We start from the raw sequence: 22780 nt of genomic DNA on the forward strand, positions 1-22780 counted from the left end.
AAATGTGTCTACGTTCTGCCATTGCAGAGCCTGTGTGCAGTCTGGTACTTTCACACTGACTGGGCAAGTGCACCCACTTGCCAGTCCCTAAACCTTCCCTTTTCTTCATATCAGTCACCTCTATAGTAGGCCCAAGGGCAGGGTGCATTGTAAGTGTGTGTGGCATGTCCTAATAGTGAATTGCAGCCATTTTCTTTTTTCACTATTGCAAGGCTACCTGCTCTCCATAGGCCAGAATGGACTGTTAGAATTATTACATTTTATAATCCTAACTGACTCAGAGAACATGGTGGAAATTCGAGTTTAGTATGCCTGGGACTCAGAATGATAAAATGCATATTTTAGTGAAGTTGGTTTTAACATTCTGTGTTTGAAAATACCACTTTTAGAAAGTAGGTATTTTCTTGCCTAACCTTTCAAGCCTGCCTCTGCTAGGTTGTGTATTCCTTGTCTGGAGTCTGTTAGTGACAGGGCCGAGGGATTCGAAGAGACAGGATGAGTCAGCCCAGTGGTGAATACAGAGATCTGCATCTAGATGGGAGGGAGGAGTTGCACCTGAACCTTGAATAGGGCTGTGCCTGCCTTCCCCAATGCTGGCTCCACCTCCTGGGGTGCGGCTAATGTCTCTGCCCTGCACACTGAAAGAAGAGAAGGAGTCCTGTAAACAAAGTGCTCCAGGGCTGGACTTGCCTTCCACAATGCTGGCTCCACCTCCTGTGGGGCGTCTGATATTTCTGCCCTGCAGTGTGAAAGGAAAGGAGAAGTCTGGTAAACAGAGTGCTTCAGAACTGGTTTGGACTGGGCAAAGGCCCCTCTCCCCTCAGAGAACAAAGGATTTGGGGTATAAATATTGGGACCCTGATCTCATGAAATTAGATCACTTTTGGACTACAAGAAGAAACCTCTCCTGAAGAGAGGAACCGGAAGAAACTGAGGAGAGACTATTCCTAAGCTGAAGTGCTGCTTAGGGGATTGGCCTGCAGTGGTTGCCTGACTGCCAAAGAGAGGAGAAAGGACTTTGTGCGCTTTACTTTCAACTTGTGAAGGATCTCCAAGGGCTTGGAAAAGAGCTTGCCTCCTGCTGAAGTCTCAGGGACAACAGACTTCAACTCCCCAGCTCCCCAGAGTTCTTTTGGAAGTACCTGCTGCTGTTTTGGGCCTTCTGAGGGACTGCGCGTGGCAAGGAGCTGGAAGCGCGACTCAACAAGGAAGAAGTGTGTCGCCGTCGCTGCTGCTGCCGTCGCATCGTGAATGTTGGTGCTGTAGTTGTCGTATTGCACCGCATCGAGAGAAGCATCTCGCAACGAAGGGGAAGCGTGTCGCCGTGGCTGCTGCTGCCATCACAACTCCAAGAGAAGGTGTCGCCGCTGTAGCTGTCGTATTACACCGCATCAGGAAAAGAGTCTCACAACAAGGGAGAAGCGTTTCGCCGTCGCTGTTGCAGCCGTCGCATTGTGGATGTCGGCACTGTAGCTGTCATATTACACCGCATCGAGAACAGCGCCTCGCATCCCCGGAGAAGCGCGCCGCCATTGGAGCTGCTGCTGTCGCATCTTGGATGTCGCCGCTGTAGTTGTCGCATCGTGCGGAAGCTTCTAGCAACGCCAGAGAAGAGTGTTGCAGCTGAAGCTGTTGCTGTCGCATCACGGAACAAGGGTGTCGCCGCTGCAGCTGACACATTGAATCGAGACTCCTCGTATCCTCGGAGAAGCGTGCCACTTCTGAAAGATCTTCACATGTTTATTTCTTTGCACCGGAACTTTGCCGCATTTCCATCGCTGCGACATTGCTTGTCGTGGAAGCGCAACGCATCGTAAGGTACATTGACGCAAAGTGTTGCATCTTAAGAACTGAACTGAACTAAGCTAAAACTACCATCTTAAAGTAACAGTATTGTGTATGTCGTTTATGGTCTTGTGGTAAATCTATATAAAGTATACTTATTTTTTATATAAAACCTTGTGTGGTGTCCATCTGTAGTGTGTAGTCACTGGGTTACTGTATGTGGTCACAAATGCTTTACACACTGCCTCTGAGAAAAGCCTGTCTGCTCGTGCCAAGCTACCAAGGGGATGAGCAGGAGTTATTTTAGGAGTGTATCCCCTTTACCCGGACTAGAGACAAGGGTTCCTATTTGTCACAAGTACCTACCTGTGCCAACTAGAGACCCCCAAATCTAATAATAGCGCTATACAATTTCCACATGCCTATACTAAGACAGAGAATAAGTCTTTGATCTCAATGAGGTCCTTAACATATTCTCTGTGGATACCATGAGAAAGATTTGCTTCCCTCTCACAAAACACTTTGATATGCTTTCAATGGCACAGGTTACATGATGTTGTCTCATGGTCTTTCCACAAGAACCAATTACACTTAAATATTGGTGGTCGCATTTCCTTAAAAATGAAGGTATAGTATGAACAATCAACAATACAAAAGAAAAAATGTGTGCGGCCCCAGATCCCACATTTGAGGAAGTGCAGAAAAAACACATGGACCTCATTGGCGCTAATGATGCCATGTGAATGCTGTCACATCACTTTGATGAAGACAGGTGACACTGTTGTTGACATTGGCCAAGGCCACCTGGCACTGGTGACTTTAAATTGCTAAAAACGCTCATGGATCCACTCTAGCACCTGTGCAGGGTTTCTTGTATGACATCTGCATGAGGAATTACACATTAGAAAGTAGAGACCACATGTACCAACATTAGGAATAGTGATTACCTAATGGCGATTTTCTGTGAATCGCAAGTAGCTAATCGCTATTCCTAATGTATGAAATTCATAAAGTTTAATTTAGCGATTCCAACGGGGTTACAAATTGACCTACCTCATTAATATTAACGAGGTAGGTCACAATTTACGACTCCCTTGGAAACACTAAAGTCACTGGGATGGTGGCCTTCTAGGGTCAGCAGACCACCATGTCTGTGATTGCTTTTCAATCAAGCAATCTTTTTTTTTTTAATGCAGGCAATTTTACTTAAAGCTTTGGACCACTGCCTGTTCTTAAAAAAGTTTTCGCCACCATTTCCAAAGGAATTTGTGAATGGGTTACCACCAACCTGAAGTTGGTGGTAAAATGTGATGTTTTGAGACCGCTTTCACAGTCACAAAACATTCATACATACTGCTGCAATTCGGTATTTGGGAAGTGACTCCCTAAATACGCCTCTACAGAATACCAATCGCAAACCCATTTTGTGATTCAATAACATGTTACTGAATCACAAAATAGGGTTTGATACATAGGAAAAGCCTTTGTTGCATTTGCAAAAAGGCCAATTCTGATAATTGGTCTGTTTGCGAACGTGAAATAGCTTGGCCCCTAGGTTTTAAATTAGTTTTCAATCTGCTGAATAAAAAGGGAAGACATCTCTACAGATCATATGTTAAAAGTGAGCAATATGTGAAAAAGATGTTAGATACACAGATGAGGGCTAAGGGAGTACATTAATTGGCTTACAGGACTGATTTCAGGAATGTTAACCCTAACTCGAAGTATCCGCTAAGTCAGTCACACCCACAATCTCACCACGGCACTCAATAGCATTTCTAGGTTTCAAGCCTTGCAAAGGTCAGCAATAGCTATATTAAGAAGGAGAACGTTAAAGCATCATCTCATTTTTAACGAAAATCCATTGCTTAGAAAGTAACCAGGAACAGCCTTTAGAACACTGCTTACCTTAATGCCGCCCCAGGACTGATTGGACAGGAAATCAACGGGGCTTGTTAGGCCTGGCTGTGCAGGGTACCGAAGAAGGAAATCCAGCTCAACCATGTTTATTTCTTTACTCATCAAAAGTATCTAGAATATGAAACAGGAAGAACATATTTACTCGAGCTGTGGCACCATGCATATTTGAAAACAGTACTTAATGCGGGTCCTAAGTACACATACATATTTTTTTTCGGGCTCTACTATACACAATCACATTACTACTTTTAGAAAGAGAACTAAATGTAGAACAGACACCTTCATTAACTGCACTCTGAATACGTATTTTTTTCTCTGTGCAAATATATCGGGTTAATTGGCACAATGAAAAATGAGTTATCTGTAACAATGACTTTCTATTGTGCAGCCTCTTTACCTCATCGCTGGTGGAGGATCTGGGAACACTCTGTTCCTTATATTTTTAAAGAACTTTAGGCATCAGGAGACCGCAATCCTGCAGATACTTTTAGGTCATAAAGTCTATAAATTCATGTTCTTTCTGCTTCGGGGCATTAAATCCCAAGGGGCTTTGTTTCAAATATCCGCAGGAGAGGGGGCTGAGAATGTTGCGTCATATTCAGTGCATTCTATAGACACAAGAGAAGTTACTTCCATACATCAAGGTCATATTCTTACAGTTTGATTCATAGAGCTTACGTACACTTAAGCTAAACCCAGGTGTGAATAAAGTGAAACGGCATTTACAACGCAAGCTTAACCACGCGTGCCGTTTCAACGCAAGCGGAACAACATTTGCCTTAACCGCGCATATGCCTTAGCCACGCATAGGCGTGGTTAAGGCAGTCAGCGCTCTAGATGCAGAGCGGATGGTCAGGGAGAGGAACAGGATGGATGCTGCTTGGTAAGTAGGGCCGGGGGTCGTCGGGTAGGTTTTAGGGCAGTGGGCGGTTTTAAGGCACAGGGTGGGGGGCTGGGGTCAGGGTAATTTTTAGGGCTGAGTTTTATGGTTCAGGGCAGGGAGCTGGGGTTGGGGTCGTTTTTTTGGCTGGAAATCGTTGTTAGGGCTCAGGATGGGGGAAGGGGGTCGTTTTTAGTGCTGGGGCGGGTAGATTTCAGGGCTAGGGGCTGGGTTTGATGGTTCAGAGCGGGCGGCGGGGCTTGGGTGTGATGTTTACCATGCATATACCTTTACCAATCATGCCTTTACAATGAAATTTGTTATAAAGCCATGAGTGGTAAAGACGCTGTCCTTGTTAAGACGGCGTTGTTAAGGCATGCGTGGGTTATAGAATCATCATTCCGCCATACTACTGTGAAAAAAAAGTGTTCTGTGCACAGAAGATGCTGAACGTGAAAACAGGGTATGTTGATATTAATGGGTCGAACAATACATACAACAGCAAAAAAACACCAGGCGGACATATTTTATACTACAGTTTACTGAAGGATTAGCTATCTTTCCTTTTTTCCACCATAACCTAGCAATTTAGATGTTAGGAATTGTTATAGTTCGTGTGCAGATTAGGGACTAAGCACCAAACACACCTATCATTCTGTTGGTTTAGGAGAAAGGATTTCTCCTTATGGACATTTTTTTCATTGTTGAAGCAAAAAACAGGAACAATGTTTTCCCCAAACCTTACTACTGACATGCCAGGAATATGAACAGATGCAATAGCAAGCACATCGCTTGGCACTGTGAAGATCACCCAAACAATAAGTCGCTGAAGCTGTAATTTAACATCTTGGTCTTGTAAATTCACTTATTTTGGCTCTAGTTAGTTCACATCTCTTTGAGATTAAATAACAAAGTAACTCAAATAGATGTAATTGTTTAAGAATATCAGAATTAGCAGGGTGAGATTTTTTGTCTAACTCCTATGTTTAAATGTCTTCTATAACCAACCAGCTAGTCCAGAAATGAGGCAGTAATAGCAGAGACCAGGCATCAGCTCAGTTTCTGCTAAATGATGGCACAGCCAAAATGAGTTCCTGTTATCAGATCGGAACCATTAGAAGGCTGCATTTGCAGGAAGCATGTGATGTGGCCCAAATAACCTCAGAAACAAAGGCAATTCTGAAAAGTGGGGGAGTATGTCAATCTCTATTTTGTAGCTACATGCACCCCATGGCAATTTGAAACTCAGAATGCAAACTGATTGAAAAAAACTGCATTGAATCTTTACTTGTCAGGAGCATCTCCATAAAAACTAATTCCAGAAACATAGATAAATCCTGCAATCAGTAAAATATAAACATGTTTGTTGATTGTGATGATTAGGTAGCCAACAACACTAGAGCAATGTTTGAAATTCCAATTTGGAAGCAGTATTTTCAGTGTGGGGAACAATGAAAGAGCTTTTCCAAAGGTCTTCACTCCTGTATTGCACAGAACAAAACAATTATCAAAAATGTTCATCTATTATGTTATCTGACGAGCAGCTCTTAGTTCATTTTAACTCTGGTCTGGTGGATAAAGGATGTAATCAACAGTAAATCATATGAGAAAACAAGATAATGCATCTAATTATCAAACTCAGGTAGCAAAAGAGTGCAATGATAAATGAATGGATGAATATGTGATTGCATGACTGAGTAAATAGGGTTATTAGGTTTGTTGAGCTCCAAGAAACAAGAAATCTCTGGGAATAAAGGTGTACAAAGTTTTATTAAGCAAACATAGTTTTGCATGTTTCCTCATTATTGGTCTACAATGTCTATGCACTTGCACAATTTTTTCTTCGCAAACAGGCAAAATTTTCCTTGTGACAATACTTCCTCGCAAGTGCTGATTGTCTCTGATATGGATGTTTGATTTTCTTCCAATTTAACTTTAAACACAGCCTGTGCCCTGTGCTCTGCTAACCAGGCCCTGTGCAAGTGCCCAGTACAAAAGTTATATGGTACTTGCATGTGATTGCATTGGCAATGACAGACCCCTGTAAGGCCCTAGTAGATAACAGGGTCAGGAGGATCAAACTACCTTATAAGTCCCAAGTATATAATAGGGCATGGAGGTTTAGAGGCACTGCAGATTTCCTGCACTTGAATGTGTGCGCAGCTGTGGGCCCACTGTCACTTCTAAAGGCAGCCCTGCCTTGCAGGGAAGTCAGTTATTGTAAGTTGGTCTGATTACAACTGGCACTGACAGACCCTATAAGTCCTCAGTAAAAATAGGGCAGGGGTTTCAAATTACCTATAGGTCCCTAGTATATAATAGGGCCTGGAGGTTTAGAGGGCCCAGCAGATTCCCTGCACTTGCATGTGAGCACTGATGTATGCCTACTGTCATTTTAAAGGCAGCATTGCTTTGCAGATTGTCTTTAAAAGTTAATTGTATGAAATTTCGACTCTGGTGGTATGGGCACTTCAAAAGTGTTAATCTACCTTATTTTACATCTTAGGCACCCCCAAGGTCTGCCTTAGGTGTCCCAGGAGTATGTTTGGGGAGGGGGGTCAGGAACCTTATATAGGGTCTTGTATATGCCCTGGTTAAGGAAAAACTGCCCATTTCATTTTCCCCATTGTAAGCTCCATAGGCTAACATTACAATATGTTATTTAAGTATAACTATTACTAGTAAAAAGAATAACTATTACTAGTAAAGGAGTGAATTGTCATTCAAGGCCTTAAAAAAATCATACTGGCAAATTCAACAACTTCTCATCGTTGAACTTGTCATAACTAGTACAGAAAAAATAATTATAATTTTTTGTTTCTGTGAGCCAAAATCCTGCCTTCTAGCAGTCTCCCCTGATTTGGTCAGCTCTAACAGGCTTAGCCAGGCTGCTTTGATTAGGTGATAAGTGGCCTGGCCAGAGCAGAGGCTATCTAATGGAGGTAGTTTTGCAGCTGCAAAGATCAGGCCAGGCTGGGAGATGGGTAATAAACATGAGGTTCATAAGAGAGCAGAACAGTAAGCAATGGCAGCCAGGCTCTCCACCTCTTGCCAGATGGCAGGGCTAAAATGGATTTTGAAGGGGTATGGAGGGGAAGGTTTCAGGTAAATGAGCCATACCAGTAGGTTGGTTTAGCCAGTTCTAACTCCTCCAGAGATAAAGCATCCATGTTGGATTTTGGAAGTGTAGTGCTTTGTGGGACTAGAAGATGTCACCCTTTTGAGGAAGCTGTCATGCTTTTGGATAACATCCTGCACCTCCTACTTTTTGGCTCAGAGCACTGGATGAATATGAGAGAGCATAGCCTCTCAGATCTGCTGCCTGAAACTAAAAAGGATAAGATGAACTGCCCTGCCAGAATCTGGATCTGCACCCAAAGACCTGTACTCTGAGTGCGCCTGCTGCACAATCTGGTAATACAGCTCTGAGGAATGTACTTTGCTTCAAGAAGGATTAAGGAGTAGACTCCCTGCAAGCTATAGGTTAACAGAGCCCACCTGCATCATCTCCACCAAGAATCCACAGCCTGGAGGGTGTCCTGTGGACCATTAAAGATTTGGCTAGGTGTACTGTGGGAATTGTAGTCCAGACATCCCAAAGACCATCTAGGAGATTCCAGACCTTTAAATTGGTGTTTTGGACACTCTGAACCTACAAGGAGACCTTCTGGAATGACTTGCAGATATTTGGAATAGTTTTGAGAAATTTTGTAAAAAAGCTCCATAAAGTGACCGATTTGGCATCGATAGTCCAACCGGCCACCTTCAACTGTGACCCGGCCAGGATTTCAGGTTCATCCCACTGAAAGTTCCAGACTTCCAGGTTTTGACTGAGGCCTGAAAGAAACTCAAGTCGGTGAACCCGCACCGAATCCGGCATGTCGGAGTGCCTTGCTCAACATCAGAAGAAAAAGCTGCAGAAAAGTTTTTAAGTGTTAAGGTAAAATTTTGACTTTGTCCCAGTCAAGCACAACCATATGTCCCAAGTGAGTGATATATGTTTTTAACCATTATAAAGTGATTCATCTTTAAAAATTAATATCTGCCTACATTGGAATTTGGACATTTTGTTGTCATTTAAAAAAAATATTTTTATAAATTGGTGTGGGATTTTTATTTTTTTGTCTCATTTATTTAGTGTATAGGTGTTTTTAAATGTTTACATACATGTCTCCAAAGTTAAGCCTGACTGCACGCAGCCAGCTGCCAAGGGTTGAGCAAGGGACTCATTTACTGAGAGCTTGTTATACCTTGTATTCTGTTGGTGGCCTTATTGCTAGTGGTTAGTGCATACTTACCTCTACCAATAACCCACTTTCCAATATTTGGTGGCAGTGGTGGCATACCGACTTGGGTTCAAATTACACCATACCATAATTGAGTTAAGATCTTTAAAAATCCACTTAATTGTCTTAGAACAAAGCTTTTGATTTTTGAATTTTTGAAAATCGGACTAAACTGATTTTTGATCTAGTGTTTCAATTTTTCTAAATGTCTTCTAAGTCTGATTGAAACTTTTTGAGACCTAAAACTAGGGATCCCAAGGAGTCAGATCTGACTAAACTTATCGTGGCTTAGCTTAGGGTTCAGTGTAGGGCTAGGGAGCTACCGGATACTAACAAGATTAGGATGGCAGAGTTGGTTAGCACCCTGTAGGCCTGGGCCAGGTCAGCCTCAGAAAATGAAGGGGAGAGAAAGGTTCACCCCCCAACATCACCCAGATGGAGGGTGATGATGATATCTCCTCCTTTGCTTTCAGTGCTAGGTTTGCCAATCCAGCTAGGGGTGGGGGGGAGGTTCTCACACACAGGAGCCAGGGATGTACCTAAGGGAAAAGGAGCTGGTCCTAAGTGTCAGGGAGCTAGTCCTAAGGGAAAGAGAGCTAGACTTCGTTGAGAGGAAGTGGGCAAGGGTGGTGGAGTGCAAAAATGGTGGCAGTGAAATTGAAAAAGAGGTTTAGATGCCCCGGGCAGTGAGTTTAATCCCAGGCCAGGGGGACGACATTGGCAAATGGCTCACAGCATTGGAGAGGGCCCTTCAGAAAGAGGGAGGTCCACCCTGAGCATTGAGGTTCACTCTTCTGGGAACTAATCCCTATAGATGGGAGCTATAAGCTCCTGCTCCTAGAGATGAAGCTAAATCCTACACCCACATGAGAAGATATTTAATTGAGAAATTTGGTTTGAACCCAGAGCCGTACAGGGTGAAATTAGGGAACACCTTTGTGGACCACTCAGAAAAAGCACTAGGAGTCTGGATTGATGGTAATCAAGTAACTACCTATGAGGGGCTGTACAATGTGTTTATGAGGGAGCACATACTGACTCATTGCGTGCAAGAGAAGTTACACCAGTACCTAGTGGAATCTAAGCTGTCTATTCCAGGGGAATTAGCCAGGGCAGCTGATGAGTGAGTGAGAACCCGGGTTTCAAATCAGCACCAGGAGGGTGATCAAAAGAAGGAAGGACAGCCCCCCCAGGGGAAAGAAGGTTGAACACAGAAGGGGTCCTCAAAAGACCCACAAAAACCTGAACGGGGCAACCCACTTCAATTTTAAGGGGAGGTTTTTTTTGGGAATGTTTGGTAGGTTCTTTGATCCCTCAAAGGTGAGAAAGTGCTATGACAGTAATCAACCAGGGCACAAGAAAGGAGATGCTGTCTGCACACAGGAGCTCCCTTCTGGTGGGCAGGCCCAGAGGCTGGCTAGTGTAGGTTTGGGGTGGCGATTGCTTTAAAGATGGGAAGGGGAGTGACAGAGGCAACCTTATTGTCCCTTGGTGGAGTGGATATTGAAATCCCAGCCACCTTACCTCCAAGCATGGATAAATCCAGGCAGAGGCCTACCATCAATTGAACTGAGGTTGAGTCTCTGAGAGACACAGAAGCGAGTGTGACTACAGTCATGAGCACCCTGGTGTCTCAGGAGTAGATCATACCTGGTGAGTTCCACCAGATGACCTTTGCCGACATCAGAACCAAACTCCATCCAATGGCTATGGTGGATTTTTAATGAGGAGATGTGACAGGCCCTATAAAGTTAGGTGTGCCTCCTGTCCTCTCAGTACAGTGTTTAATAGGGAATAATCTTGAAGCATCTGAATGGTCAGAGGTGGAGAGAAAGCTCCAAATGAGAATATTGAAGCTCCCTGCATGGGGATCAGCTATGACCAGGTCACAGACTATCCAGAAGGGAAATTCTGGACACTTGGACCCTGTAACAATGGGCCAAGCACCCACAGACAGGGGTACTCCAGATATGCAGCAGAAATCCAATTCTGAGGGGAGTTTTGTCAAGGGCAAAGAGACTGTCCCACCCTTGAAGGCTTGAGGCAGATTGACTTGAAGCAAGAGGAGGTAAATGATAGAGGACTCCACAGAATCTACTGGGAAGTTGGACTGCTCTATACTGAGGTCATAACCCTTTAGGAAGGGGCCACCAGGAGATTGGGGCTGTCCCAAAAAGCACAGAGAGTGCATGCTGACTTTAGGTCATTATATTCCCTTGGCAGGACATTTGGGGAAGACCCAGACTTGGAAGAGGTTGGTGAACCATTTCTATTGGCCCCATATGTTTAAGAAGATAAAGGAGTTCTGTAGCTCCTGTGTCACCTGTCAGGCCAGAGGCAAGATAGGGGACAAGCCAAAGGCTCCCTTGATACCACTGCCAGTGGTTGACTCCCTTTGAGAGGATGGGGGCCGACATTGTTGTTCCCCTAGAACCACCCACTGAATCAGGGAATAAATATATCTTAGTGGTGGTGGACCATGCGACAATATGAGGCAACATGAGGCAATATCCTTATGAGCAGTCACTGCTTCTAAAGTCACTAGTGCCATCCAGGATGTGTTCGCCCAAGTGGGTTTCAGAAATGAGATTGTTTCAGATAGGGATATACATTTGCTGGCTATCTAGAGGCGATGTGGGAAGAATGTGGTATTACCTAAAATGTCACCACCCCATATCACCTTAAGACAAATTGTCTGATCCAAAGGACCAATAACAACCTGAAGGGCATGATCAATGGGTTGCCTGACAAACTCAGGATGAGATGGGATGTTCTCTTCCCATGCCTACTGTTTGCCTACAGGAAGGTCCCACAAAAAGAGGTTGTTTCAGTCCCTTTGAGCTGTTATTCAGGCACCCATTTGCCTGTTGTTTGGAGTTGTTGAAAAAGCCTCTCAAGGATGCAAAGGACAATGAGCTAGACGATGTGCTGGGCCTGCGCTCCCGCATGGCAGAGTACATTTAAAAGGCAGGCAGGAAACTGCAGGCCAGCAAGGAGCTCATGAAGCACTGGTACAATGAGTAAACTGCATTTCTGAGTTTACTCCAGGACAATTGGTGTAGGTGTTGGAGCCTGTAGCTCCCAGGGCTCTCCATGAGAAGTGGACTGGCCCTATCCAGTCATTGATAAGAAGGGTGAGGTTACCTACCTGGTCAAGCTTAAAACCCCAAGGAGCCCTCATACGGTCCTGCATGTCAATACATTGAAACCCTACCAGGACAGAGCAGACATGATCATGTTTTTGTTCACAGATGAGGGAGAAGAGAAGAAGACTGAGCCAGTGCCCTCAACAATGTGGAAGATGGGTCCGTGGAAGTAGTTGTTCTCTCCCCGAATTGGCCTGGCTTTCTGGATTTGTCTCGCTGAAAGCTCTACAGCTCCAGACTTCCAGGATTTGACTGGGGCCTCGCAAAAACTCAAGCTTGTGAACCTGCACTGAATTCGGCCTGACGAAGTGCCTTGCCCAACGTAGGAAGAAAAAGCTCCAGAAAAGTTTCTAAGTGTGAAGGTTACATTTTGACCTGGGCCTACCGCTTAGATTATACAACCAGGGCTCTATTGCGGTCGCCCTCAAACTTTGACTTTGTCCTGGTCAATCACGACCAGAAGTCCCAAGTGAGTGCTGTATGTTTTTAGACACTATAAAGTGGTTAATCTTTACAAATTCCTATCTCCGGTTCCGTACATTGGATATTTGTTGTTTTGGAGTCATAAAGATAAAAATACTTCACTTTTTTAGGTCGAGCTAGACAGTGCATGCACTGGCTCTTTGAGACCTGCTGTGATCAGTCTGTGAGCTTCAAGTCCTTCCCCTTTTTTGCCAGTGCTTTCATTTGTCTATGTCAGTGTCCTTTAAACATCCTTGCTTACTAGTGGTCAGTCCTGCCTCTTTGTCCCTCCATTCTCTTTTGGTCCTCGGACAGAGCAGGGACTTAGTACTGTCTCATTCAGCTATAGCTCTTTATATGTTCTCTGGGGGACAATTTTTTTCTTGGTTTACGGCGCTGTTACTGTGTGTCTATGTTTAACTTCAGCACCCTATCTGCGTACATTTAAATATAGCATTCTTCCTCCCACCTCCTCTTAATGGCACAGTTGTATTACTGCTGCCAGTTTCTAACTGCTGTCTACCCAACTGTGGCTCCCCTGCTCTTGCTTGTATTTTTTTAATTAGGCTTTTTGCACTTTTCGATTTCCACCATCATTCAGGCTTTTACTAGTGGCATATTTGCTTGGTTTGGGCTTCTTTTAAGGGCGATTGGGCTTGTTTGTTAGGTACGGCCCGCAAGGGTTTGCGTCCCGCTTCCTCTGTTACATGTATTTTCAGTAGTTCCTGTGCAGGCAACTTACTCTCCCTCCAGTTCTATTGGCTGCTACCTGCTTTAACATGTTTTCTTGCATTGGCCATTGCTTGTTTACAATAAGTTTTGGCGCACTTTTCATGAGGCCACTTAAGCGATTTGTCTAATTTTTGCAGAGGCTGCTTAAATTATTTGTTTACATTTGGCACAGTAAATAGAGTGATTAGTCCAGAATCATATGTTGAGTCGATGTGGAGACTCGAACCCTGCACCTCAGCTCCAAAGCCGGCAGCTCCAACTATTACTCCATGTGGTGTTCCTTTCTGCCTAATGCTGCTTTTAGCAGATATAGGCATTCTAAGTTCAGGAATGGATGATGGCCTTCAGTAATTGCCTTTTTTAAAACAATAGTGTGATTCACAGGATGTTAAGCTGCTCCAAGACTCGAACCGGATTGCCCAGCTCCAATCTCAGCAGCTCTGGGCGTGACGCCACTCAGGACCGGCCTTAGGCATGTGCAAGCTGTGCACCTGCACAGGGCCACCAAACCCCAGGGGCCGCCACGCCAATATATATCCTTAATATAATAATACTCAGGATGGATACATATTTGCGTGGCGGCCCCAGTGGCAGGGATTTGTTGCAAGTTGTGTTGCATCATAACTGTATCATAATTAACTATTGCTTCCAAACTATAAATAATATTCTTCAAGTTCAATCCTGCCTTGTTTTCAATACTTTTAAATGTAAGTAAAAAAATTGCATAGGAGCAGTGTCCTTTGGTTTTGGTGACATTAATAAAGGTATATCACATGATATTAGAGTAGGATTATTTCAGAGGAAGCGCCATCTCATTATATTTAAGGCTTGCTACCTTATGGTTGGGGTCATCAAGGTAACACACTACCGCCTTCCAAAGATATAAGCCCCCGCACCTCTTCCGGGGCCCTCCTCTTCCGGGGCCCCCTACCTACGCTCCCTGCCCAGGGCCACCATGAGCCTAGAGCCGCCCCTGCGCCACTGGAATGGTGTCTGCATAATTAAAATATTACAATGGCGGTAATCAAACTACTGTTTCACATAGAGTAAAGATTTAGCATAGGCCCCTTCACTCTCTCCACAAAGAGGTCTTTAACAGGGGTTACACCCATTTGTTCGCTAGAAGAAAATGCACCTTTTGACCGAGGATGGCAGAGAATGTGGTGTAGCAGGGCACACCGTTCGCCAAGAGGCCCAAGCTCACCTCACCCACGCTGTAGGGTACCTATTGCTTATCAGTACAGATCGAATTATCAATAATTTGCCAATAAATCTTGATCTTTGACTATCAGTAGGTACTAAAATGAGTTGTTAGCTGTGCAACACATATACAGATCAGTAGCTGCCACTTTAATGCCCAAAGCATGTGTCTAGCTGCTCTCTTAGCTGGCCAGCTTCAACTACTGGGGGCCTCAGATAATGTGTTGGAACGCACATAATTATAATATCGAGCACAAGCTTTATTCATTTTATAATCATACTCTCCTTTCCTGCTCGAGCAGCAGTGGGGGAGGGGGGTATGTCAACATCCAGTGTTTGGTAATAATCAAGTACCCATCAATAACCAAATTCACCCGTTCTTTTTAGCGATTTTGGTCGGTTGGTGGGTAGGCAAGTGTATTTATACCCAGTGCTTACTAATGATCAGTATCAGCACTTTCACATCTCTCTGCTTTAACTGGCGTTCGATTTCTATTTGTATTGTTGTCGGATCATAACTTCGTATTATCAGATGGGAGGTGGCTTTGAATACACTCATACCGAACTATTAAAAGGTGATCACCAGTATCGACGAATAACACAGTCCGCTCACCTTTAATATTAGCATTTAAGCATGTATGGATTCTGTGTGCATGCTGACTGTCTAAATATATGGTTATTTATCAAGCGCAAAACTCTGTACAAGAGACATGGGACATGGATTCAACAGAGGGTGGAAAGTATGCTTTGGCCATTGCCCTCTTATGTTGTCTTGCCGTGTACGGAAGTGGGATGTGGTTCTCATGCCGTGAGCGCCCCTAATCCCCAGTTGGCCATGTCCAACCTCAAAAAATATATTGAGCACATAACGGTACTTATTGATAAATAGTTCTTTGCTCTGCATGTCCAACACATACACAATGAGCTAGGGAATAGCAACAGACTACATCAATATCTTAGGCTGAACTGTACCGCTGTGCTTCCTTGCATACCTGTATGTGAACTGATTGGTTGAGGTGAGCCTGCCGAGTTGCAGCGATTGTTGACTTGCAGCGATAGACAGTTAAAGGTATCTGTCCACGCTTGCTCTCTGACAGTTTTTTTCCAGCAGTAATGGCGTATGGGGACTGACTGGAAGATCCCACTCCGTGACCATTGATATTTGGAGGCACCCAGTAAGTAGTTCGACACCTTGTAGTCCCCTCAGTAATTCTAACCCAGACACCCCGCTTGACAGTTGTAGACCTTTATATTTGCCGTTTGTTCTGCATGCAGTAGACTTCACCTACGCATTACTATATTTAGGGAACCCCTTTCATGTGCCACTGTACATCTTTGACAGTGATGGACACGTTTATTTTTAAGCACTGGAGATTAAGTGATTTGTCCAGAATCACAGGATGTGTGAGCCAATGCCAGACTCGCTCCTGGTTCCCCTGCTTCAAGATCAGCTGCCATAGCCATTAAGCCACACCTTCACCCCCTTTAGATATTAGGTTAAAAATAAGGTTTTATCAGAAACGTGTCTCCCTGGAGCTTGTGTGTCCTGGGCCTGTGTCTCCTGGGAAATACAGTGCGTGTTCTTCATTTTAAAATGTACTCGTAAACAGATGCATTACTTCTTTCCTTTCATGACATCATACAATTCAACTCCACACATTTCCATTACACACCCCATAATCTACACCAAACCACATATTTCAAATACACAACACCATTCCATAACACACCCCATACCTCCAATACACACAACAGATTTACACATCATACCACAATTATTACAATACAACCCACATAATTCCACTCCACACCAGATGCGTCCACTACACTCCAAAGAAAAACACATAGGTAAAACACATTGTCATTTACAGCACCAATTGATGTAACTCTTGAAAATGCAGACCTATTGCATTGCAAATGCGTGTTTTAAATTGGAGTGGGATTTTTATTGTGTGTTGTGTCTTACTTGTTTAATGTATTGATGTTTTTAAATGCTTTACATACCTGTCTCTTATGCTAAGCCTGACTGCTCGCAGCCAGCTACCAAGTACTGAGCAAGGGACAGATTTACTAAGACCTTTGCTAGACCTTGTTTTGTGTTGGTGGCCTTATTACTGTGACATCTCAAAGTGCGGGGAGTTCCTCTTACAGCAGCAGCAGTAACATCCGTCTCTTTGGTTTCAATCATGTTTCATTTCCTTTCTGATGCTTTTGCAATCTTTGTCCCAGCCTGAAAAGTGAGCTACAGAATCTCCAGAAAATATTCATAACCCACAGGAAATTAACACATTAACTTTTTCAGCACAAAAATATGCTTTACAGATTTGCTTTGTGCATCTAAATGTGTATTACAGATACAGATGATAGTAGACGCATAGGACAAGTTTGTGTTGTAAATATTTGGGAGGCTTCGTGTGACTGGTCTCGCGAACAAGACATGATGCCGTAAAAGTGCCGCTGAGCTGGAGCATTAACCAGTGAAGGGGGTGAGGCCTTGTGAACTGCAATGCTTCTTGCAGAAGCCGAGCATCAGCCCTGGTGGGGCAGTTTGCCGCCTCTGTAAGTGATCTGGCCAGACCTTGTGCAGTCACTGCTCGCACTAATGACCGGTTACTCACCGGTAATATTCATTACTCCGAGTCGTAGCCCTCCCCGTCCCAGTCCTAACTACATGAGCATAGCTCCTCCCACCAGAAACTCCCAAGCAACTTGAAACCCATCGCTTCCCTCCAGGCCACACCCATACCCTGAGGCATATAACCCTGTGACCTGCCAATCAACAACCTGTACCCAACAAGCACAAGAAGCCGAAACAGGGAGGGAGGGATGGGAACCTGGACTGGGACGGGGAGGGCTACGACTCGGAGTAATGAATATTACCGGTGAGTAACCGGTCATTACCTCCTCGTCAGCCCTCCCCGTCCCAGTCCTAACTACATGAGCAGATACCAAAGCAATAATCGGCTTCACTCAGTAGCAAAAAACAGACTTTATTAAAGCACAGAAAGTCACACCACCGGAGTAGAACGCAACACAGCGTCCCCAAACCCAGCAGAATCAGTCCCCCCAACCACCAAACGATAATGGGACATAAAGGTGTGCGGAGAACTCCAGGTAGCAGCCCTGCAGATTTCAGCCATGGAAGCCCCCTGAAAACAAGCCCAGGAAGCCGCCACCCCCCGAGTCGACCTTCCCTGAACAGACCCTGGAGCCAACACACCACAGGCCTCATACGCAGCACCCACAGCCCATCGTAGCCAACGACTGAGGGTAGCCCCAGAAGGCTTAAGACCCTGACCAGCCAGGCCAAAGGTCACAAAAAGGGATTCCACCTTACGAAACGGCCCAGTACGTAACAAATAGATCTCAAGAGCCCGCCGAACATCCAAACAGTGCAGCCGCACCTCAACCTCTGAAAGAGGACCAGGACATAAAACAGGCAAAACCAGATCCGCAGAGCAGTGAAAAGAGGAAGGGACCTTGGGAACAAAGGAAGGATCAGGCCGCAGTACCACCCGATCAGGAAAGAAACGTAAAAAAGGGGCTGAACAAAGCAAGGAGCCCAATTCCCCAATCCGCCTAGCTGACGTAATAGCCACCAGGAACAGCACCTTGATCGTCAGAAACCTCAAAGACACCTCCAGCAGAGGTTCAAAGGGAGCCCCCTGCAAAGCCCCCAAAACCAGAGGCAGATCCCAACTAGGAGCAAAGGACCGAATGACAGGCTTCTGAAGGAAGCAACTCCGCAACAAACGGGACACCAGGGGAACCACCGGGTCACAGACCGAACCCCGAAAGGCCCGAACAGCAGCCCACTGAGCCCTCAGGGAGGACACAGCCAGACCCAAGTCAAAGCCGTCCTCCAAAAAGTCCAAGACCAATACTGGATCCACTGCCAACGCAGACCACCCACGCGCCGTACACCAAGACTGAAAAGAAACCCAATGCCGGGCATAGGATTTGAGAGTCGAAGGGCGCCTGGACCTCTGAATAAATTCCGCCACAGAAGGAGAACACCCCAACGCCACAAGGTTCATCCTTTCAACAGCCAACCCGCCAGCCTCAGGCGGACCAGACACTCCAGAGACAGAGGGGGAAACGACAAGGGACAAGGGACCACTGGCAACCTCCAGCAAGGCCCCACTGCCAACTTCAATAACAGAGGGAACCAAGGCCGCCTGGACCAATCCGGAGCCACCAGGATCACCGAAGCCCGATCCAACTTGACCTTCAGCAGAACACGCGGCAGCAGGGCAATAGGGGGAAAGGCATACATCAGGCCCCCCTCCCACCGGAAGGACAGGGCATCCACCCTCCAAACCTCGGCAGAGCGAACCAGAGAACAAAACGTCTCCCTCAAGGCGTTCCCCGGGGCCGCAAACAGGTCCACCACAGGGACCCCGAACCGGGCCATCAGGCAGCGAAACACATCCTGAGACAGGCACATGTCCGACAGGGAAGGAAACACCCTGCTCAGGCGATCCGCCTCCGAGTTCAAAATCCCAGGCAGATGTAAAGCCCTCAGAGACAACAAGTGAGACTCCGCCCACAGGCCTATACTTTGAGCCAACAAATTGAGGGAAGCCACCCTCGCGCTCCCCTGGCGGTTGATATAACACACCACCACCGTGTTGTCGGACCGCACCATCACATCCCTCTGGAGGACCCAAGGCAGAAAATGAGACAACGCCAACTGAACCGCCTTCAATTCTCGCCAATTCGAGGACATTTCCGCCTCCGGCACAGACCAAAGACCCTGCACAGACTCCTGACCCAAGACCGCACCCCAACCCAGTACGCTGGCGTCGGTCGTCAAGACCAACCTCACCTGGGACACAAAGGGCGAGCCCTGCAAGAGGTTCCGATCCACCAGCCACCAGGACAACTCCCGGGCGATGGACACACCCCCCGGAACCAACAGCTCGTAATCCAGAGAGGCCGGATCCCAATGCTCCAGAAGATGATTCACAAGGGGGTATAAGTGTAAACGGGCCCAAGGAACAATCATCACAGTCGCTGACATCAGCCCCTGAACACGCAACCACTGGCGAGCCGTGGAAGACTTTGCCCCCAACACCTTCTTCAGTTCGTGCACAAGAGTCAGTCTGCGGGGCTCCGACAGGAAGACCTTCCCCAACCTGGTGTTGAACACCCCCCCAATGAACAACAGTTCCTGAGTGGGGTGAAGATGGGATTTCTCCAAGTTCAGAATCCACCCGAACCGTTGAAGGAGACTGCAAACCTCCCGGGAGTGTGACTGAGCCTGAAGGAAAGAAGAGGAAGAAATCAGCCAATCGTCCAAGTAAGGGAAAACCTGTATACCCTTAGCATGCAACAAACCCACCAAGGGCGCCAACACTTTAGTAAACACCCTCGGAGAGGCAGACAGGCCAAAGGGCAATACCTGGAACTGGTAGTGATCCACCCCTACACAGAAACGCAGGAACCTCTGGGAATCTGCGTGCACTGGCACATGAAAATAGGCGTCCCGTAGATCGAGAGAAGCCAGGAAATCTCCCACCGACAGGAAGGGAAGAATCAACTGCAGAGTCACCATTTTGAAGGACCGATGAGGGATACACAAGTTCACCGCCTTCAGATCCAGGACCGGACGGAAGTCCCCATTTGGCTTTTGGATCAAAAACAGGATTGAGTAAACCCCCCGACCCTGTTGTCTCACAGGCACCCTCACCACAGCACCCTTTGACACCAAGTCCCGAACTCCGTCCAATAGAGCACGACATCTTGCTAGAGATCTGGGAACAGGGGTAGCTTTGAACACATCCACCGGAGGAGTCCCAAATTCTATTCTGTAGCCCAGCCGTACCACCTGTAGAACCCACAGATCCCGAACGAACTCCTCCCAGACAGGTAAAAAAGAGGTGAGGCGACCCCCAACCGGCACCTCCAAGGAATCCATCACATAGTCACGACTTGGAGGGACCTGCAGAAGAGGAAGCACCATGTTGACCCCGGGACTTGTGGAAGGAAGGGACACCCCGGCCACGTCCCCTACCACGAAAGGGCTGAGCAGCCATCTTAGATTGAAACGCCTGCCCAAAAGCCCGCTTATAACCCGCAAACTTCCCTTTCTGAGAAGAGCGGACAGGAGCCAACAATTTTTTGTCCTCAGCTGTCTTTTTAATCAAAGCTTCCAACGGCTCCCCAAACAGCTTAGAGCCCGTGAAAGGAATCTTCATCACGGCCGCCTTCTGAGCAGCTTCCGCCTTCCAAGACTTAAGCCACAACTGCCTCCTAGCAGCAACCGAGGCCCCAGCAGCCGCCGCCGCAGCACTAAGGGAGTCGAAGGACAAGTCAGCCATGAAACGCAACTGCTGTTCCAACATGGACAAAGACTCAGAGGGATCCTCTTCCTGCATGAGCTGCGCAGAAATACCCTGACAGTCCTTAAGAAGCGACTGAACAAGATAGCTGGTGTAAGCAGCAGACCGAACAGCCAGATTGGAGGCTGCAAAGGACCGCTTCAAGGCCCCCTCGACACGCTTGTCCCCAGGATCAGAAGGCACCGCATCTTCAGACACCACCAGGCTCTGAGACGCCATACCAGCCAGCAGAGAATCCACTTTCACCACAGCCGGAAACTCCTCCGCGAAGCCCTGCAAGGGATACCTCTTAGCCAGAAACCGGGGAAAGGCATGCCTGTCAACATCCTTCCACTCCCCCTCCAGCACCTTCCTCACAGACGTATGAATGGGGAGGCTTTCCGGATCTTTCTTCAGGTAATTGGCGAAGAAGTCTTCAGACTCTCCACCCTCCACAGGATCATGGAATCCTAGATTGTCTCGAACATGCTGCATAACACAGCGAAGGTCAGCCCCTTGGACAAAACGACCCTTCACTTCCTCATCAGAGTCAACGTCCGGATCCACCTCAGCCGAGGCATCCAATTTCTGTCTCTGAGGCCCCTTGGGAACATGAGCCACAAAGGCCGCCGCCACAGCAGCCTCAATCATTTTTTGAATATTTGCCATGGAAGGAGCAGTGGAAGAACCTGCGACCACCTCCCCATCCTCACAGCCGAGTTCACGCACGTCTGCACCTCTACCCTCCATGTTGTAAACAGGAGAACAGAAATCCAGACCCCAAGATATACCCAGACCAATCAAAGCAAAAATCCCCAAGGGCCAACCAGGGAAAGCCACCCAGACCTGGAGCCAATCCCTACACAGGACCGAAGGCCGGCCTTCAAACCGCCCTATCAGAGAAGACTACCAAACTACAAAAGGAAAAGACTGAACAGGGCCCAACTGTAAGGATACAAAGAAACCCAGAAGACCCCGTCCCAGGAACCAGTGAACCCAGAGGTAAGAACTCCCCAACTCCCCAGCAGAACTCCACAGCAGAGCAGCAAGAGGCCAAGACACGAAATCAAGCCCCATGCAAATCCCTCCAGTAAAAAACGGCAATAAAGCAAAATTGGACCGCCAGCAGAGGGAGCTCCAACAACAGAAACGCGGGGGAAGAGAACACTAACCCAGGAAACAATCAACAAAGTCGGACCGAACCTAAATATCGGGCCCCCACGGACCAAACAAAGGCAGTCCCCCCCCCTCCCCGCAACCCCAGACTCCACCAAGGATTGCAGGAAGCATAAAGAAAAAGGGGTTAAAACACGGGCTCGAAGAAACGAGCCCCGAGAGTTACAGACAGAGAAGCCAATCCGGCACGCCCTCGGCGCGCTGAAAAAGCCAGCCACACACCCCCTCTCCCTCCCCGGGTGTACCGGCTAGAGCAGGGACGAACCCGGAAGAGGGGAGGCTGCAGCAGGGAGCCACCACCCCACAGCAGGCAGTCAGGACCCCCAACCCCACGGTCCCGCTACAGCAGGGACTCAAAGCAAATGCCTACAAGGTAAAGAAAAACAGGCCCAATAGGGGTTAAAAACGGGCGCTTAGCATCCCGTTCCACACTCACCAGATAGGAGGCCAATTCCAGTGCCCCCCTCGACGAAGACTGCTCGGAAGTGATTCCGCAGAAAAAACAAACAGGTTGTTGATTGGCAGGTCACAGGGTTATATGCCTCAGGGTATGGGTGTGGCCTGGAGGGAAGCGATGGGTTTCAAGTTGCTTGGGAGTTTCTGGTGGGAGGAGCTATGCTCATGTAGTTAGGACTGGGACGGGGAGGGCTGACGAGGAGGTAATGGTGCCACAACTTGATGTAGACACCTGCTTCTGACGGTAGCTGTTCACAAATCATTCATGTTTGTCATGAAGTATTGACTTTCTGTCTGTCAACGTGTTGGGACTGCCGTGAACACAGAAAGCCTCACTGACAGAGCAGATATGTCAGGTCACAACTGACAGCCAAAGTGAACCCACTATGGATCATTCCTTAACCTTGCTAAACA

At 46.8% G+C, this 22780-nt stretch overlaps 1 protein-coding gene across 1 annotated transcript in view; it reads right to left on the bottom strand.

The window, feature by feature from the left end:
• Positions 1-22780, bottom strand: part of DNAH9 (dynein axonemal heavy chain 9) — a 1695107-nt gene that overhangs the window by 498382 nt on the left and 1173945 nt on the right. The window contains exon 59 of the mRNA XM_078654721.1: positions 3694-3816. Coding sequence (XP_078510847.1) covers positions 3694-3816 — 123 coding nt within the window. The remainder of the gene's footprint in view (positions 1-3693; positions 3817-22780) is intronic.

The sequence above is a fragment of the Lissotriton helveticus genome, chromosome 7 (assembly GCF_964261635.1).
Source record: "Lissotriton helveticus chromosome 7, aLisHel1.1, whole genome shotgun sequence".
Lineage (NCBI taxonomy): Eukaryota > Metazoa > Chordata > Amphibia > Caudata > Salamandridae > Lissotriton > Lissotriton helveticus.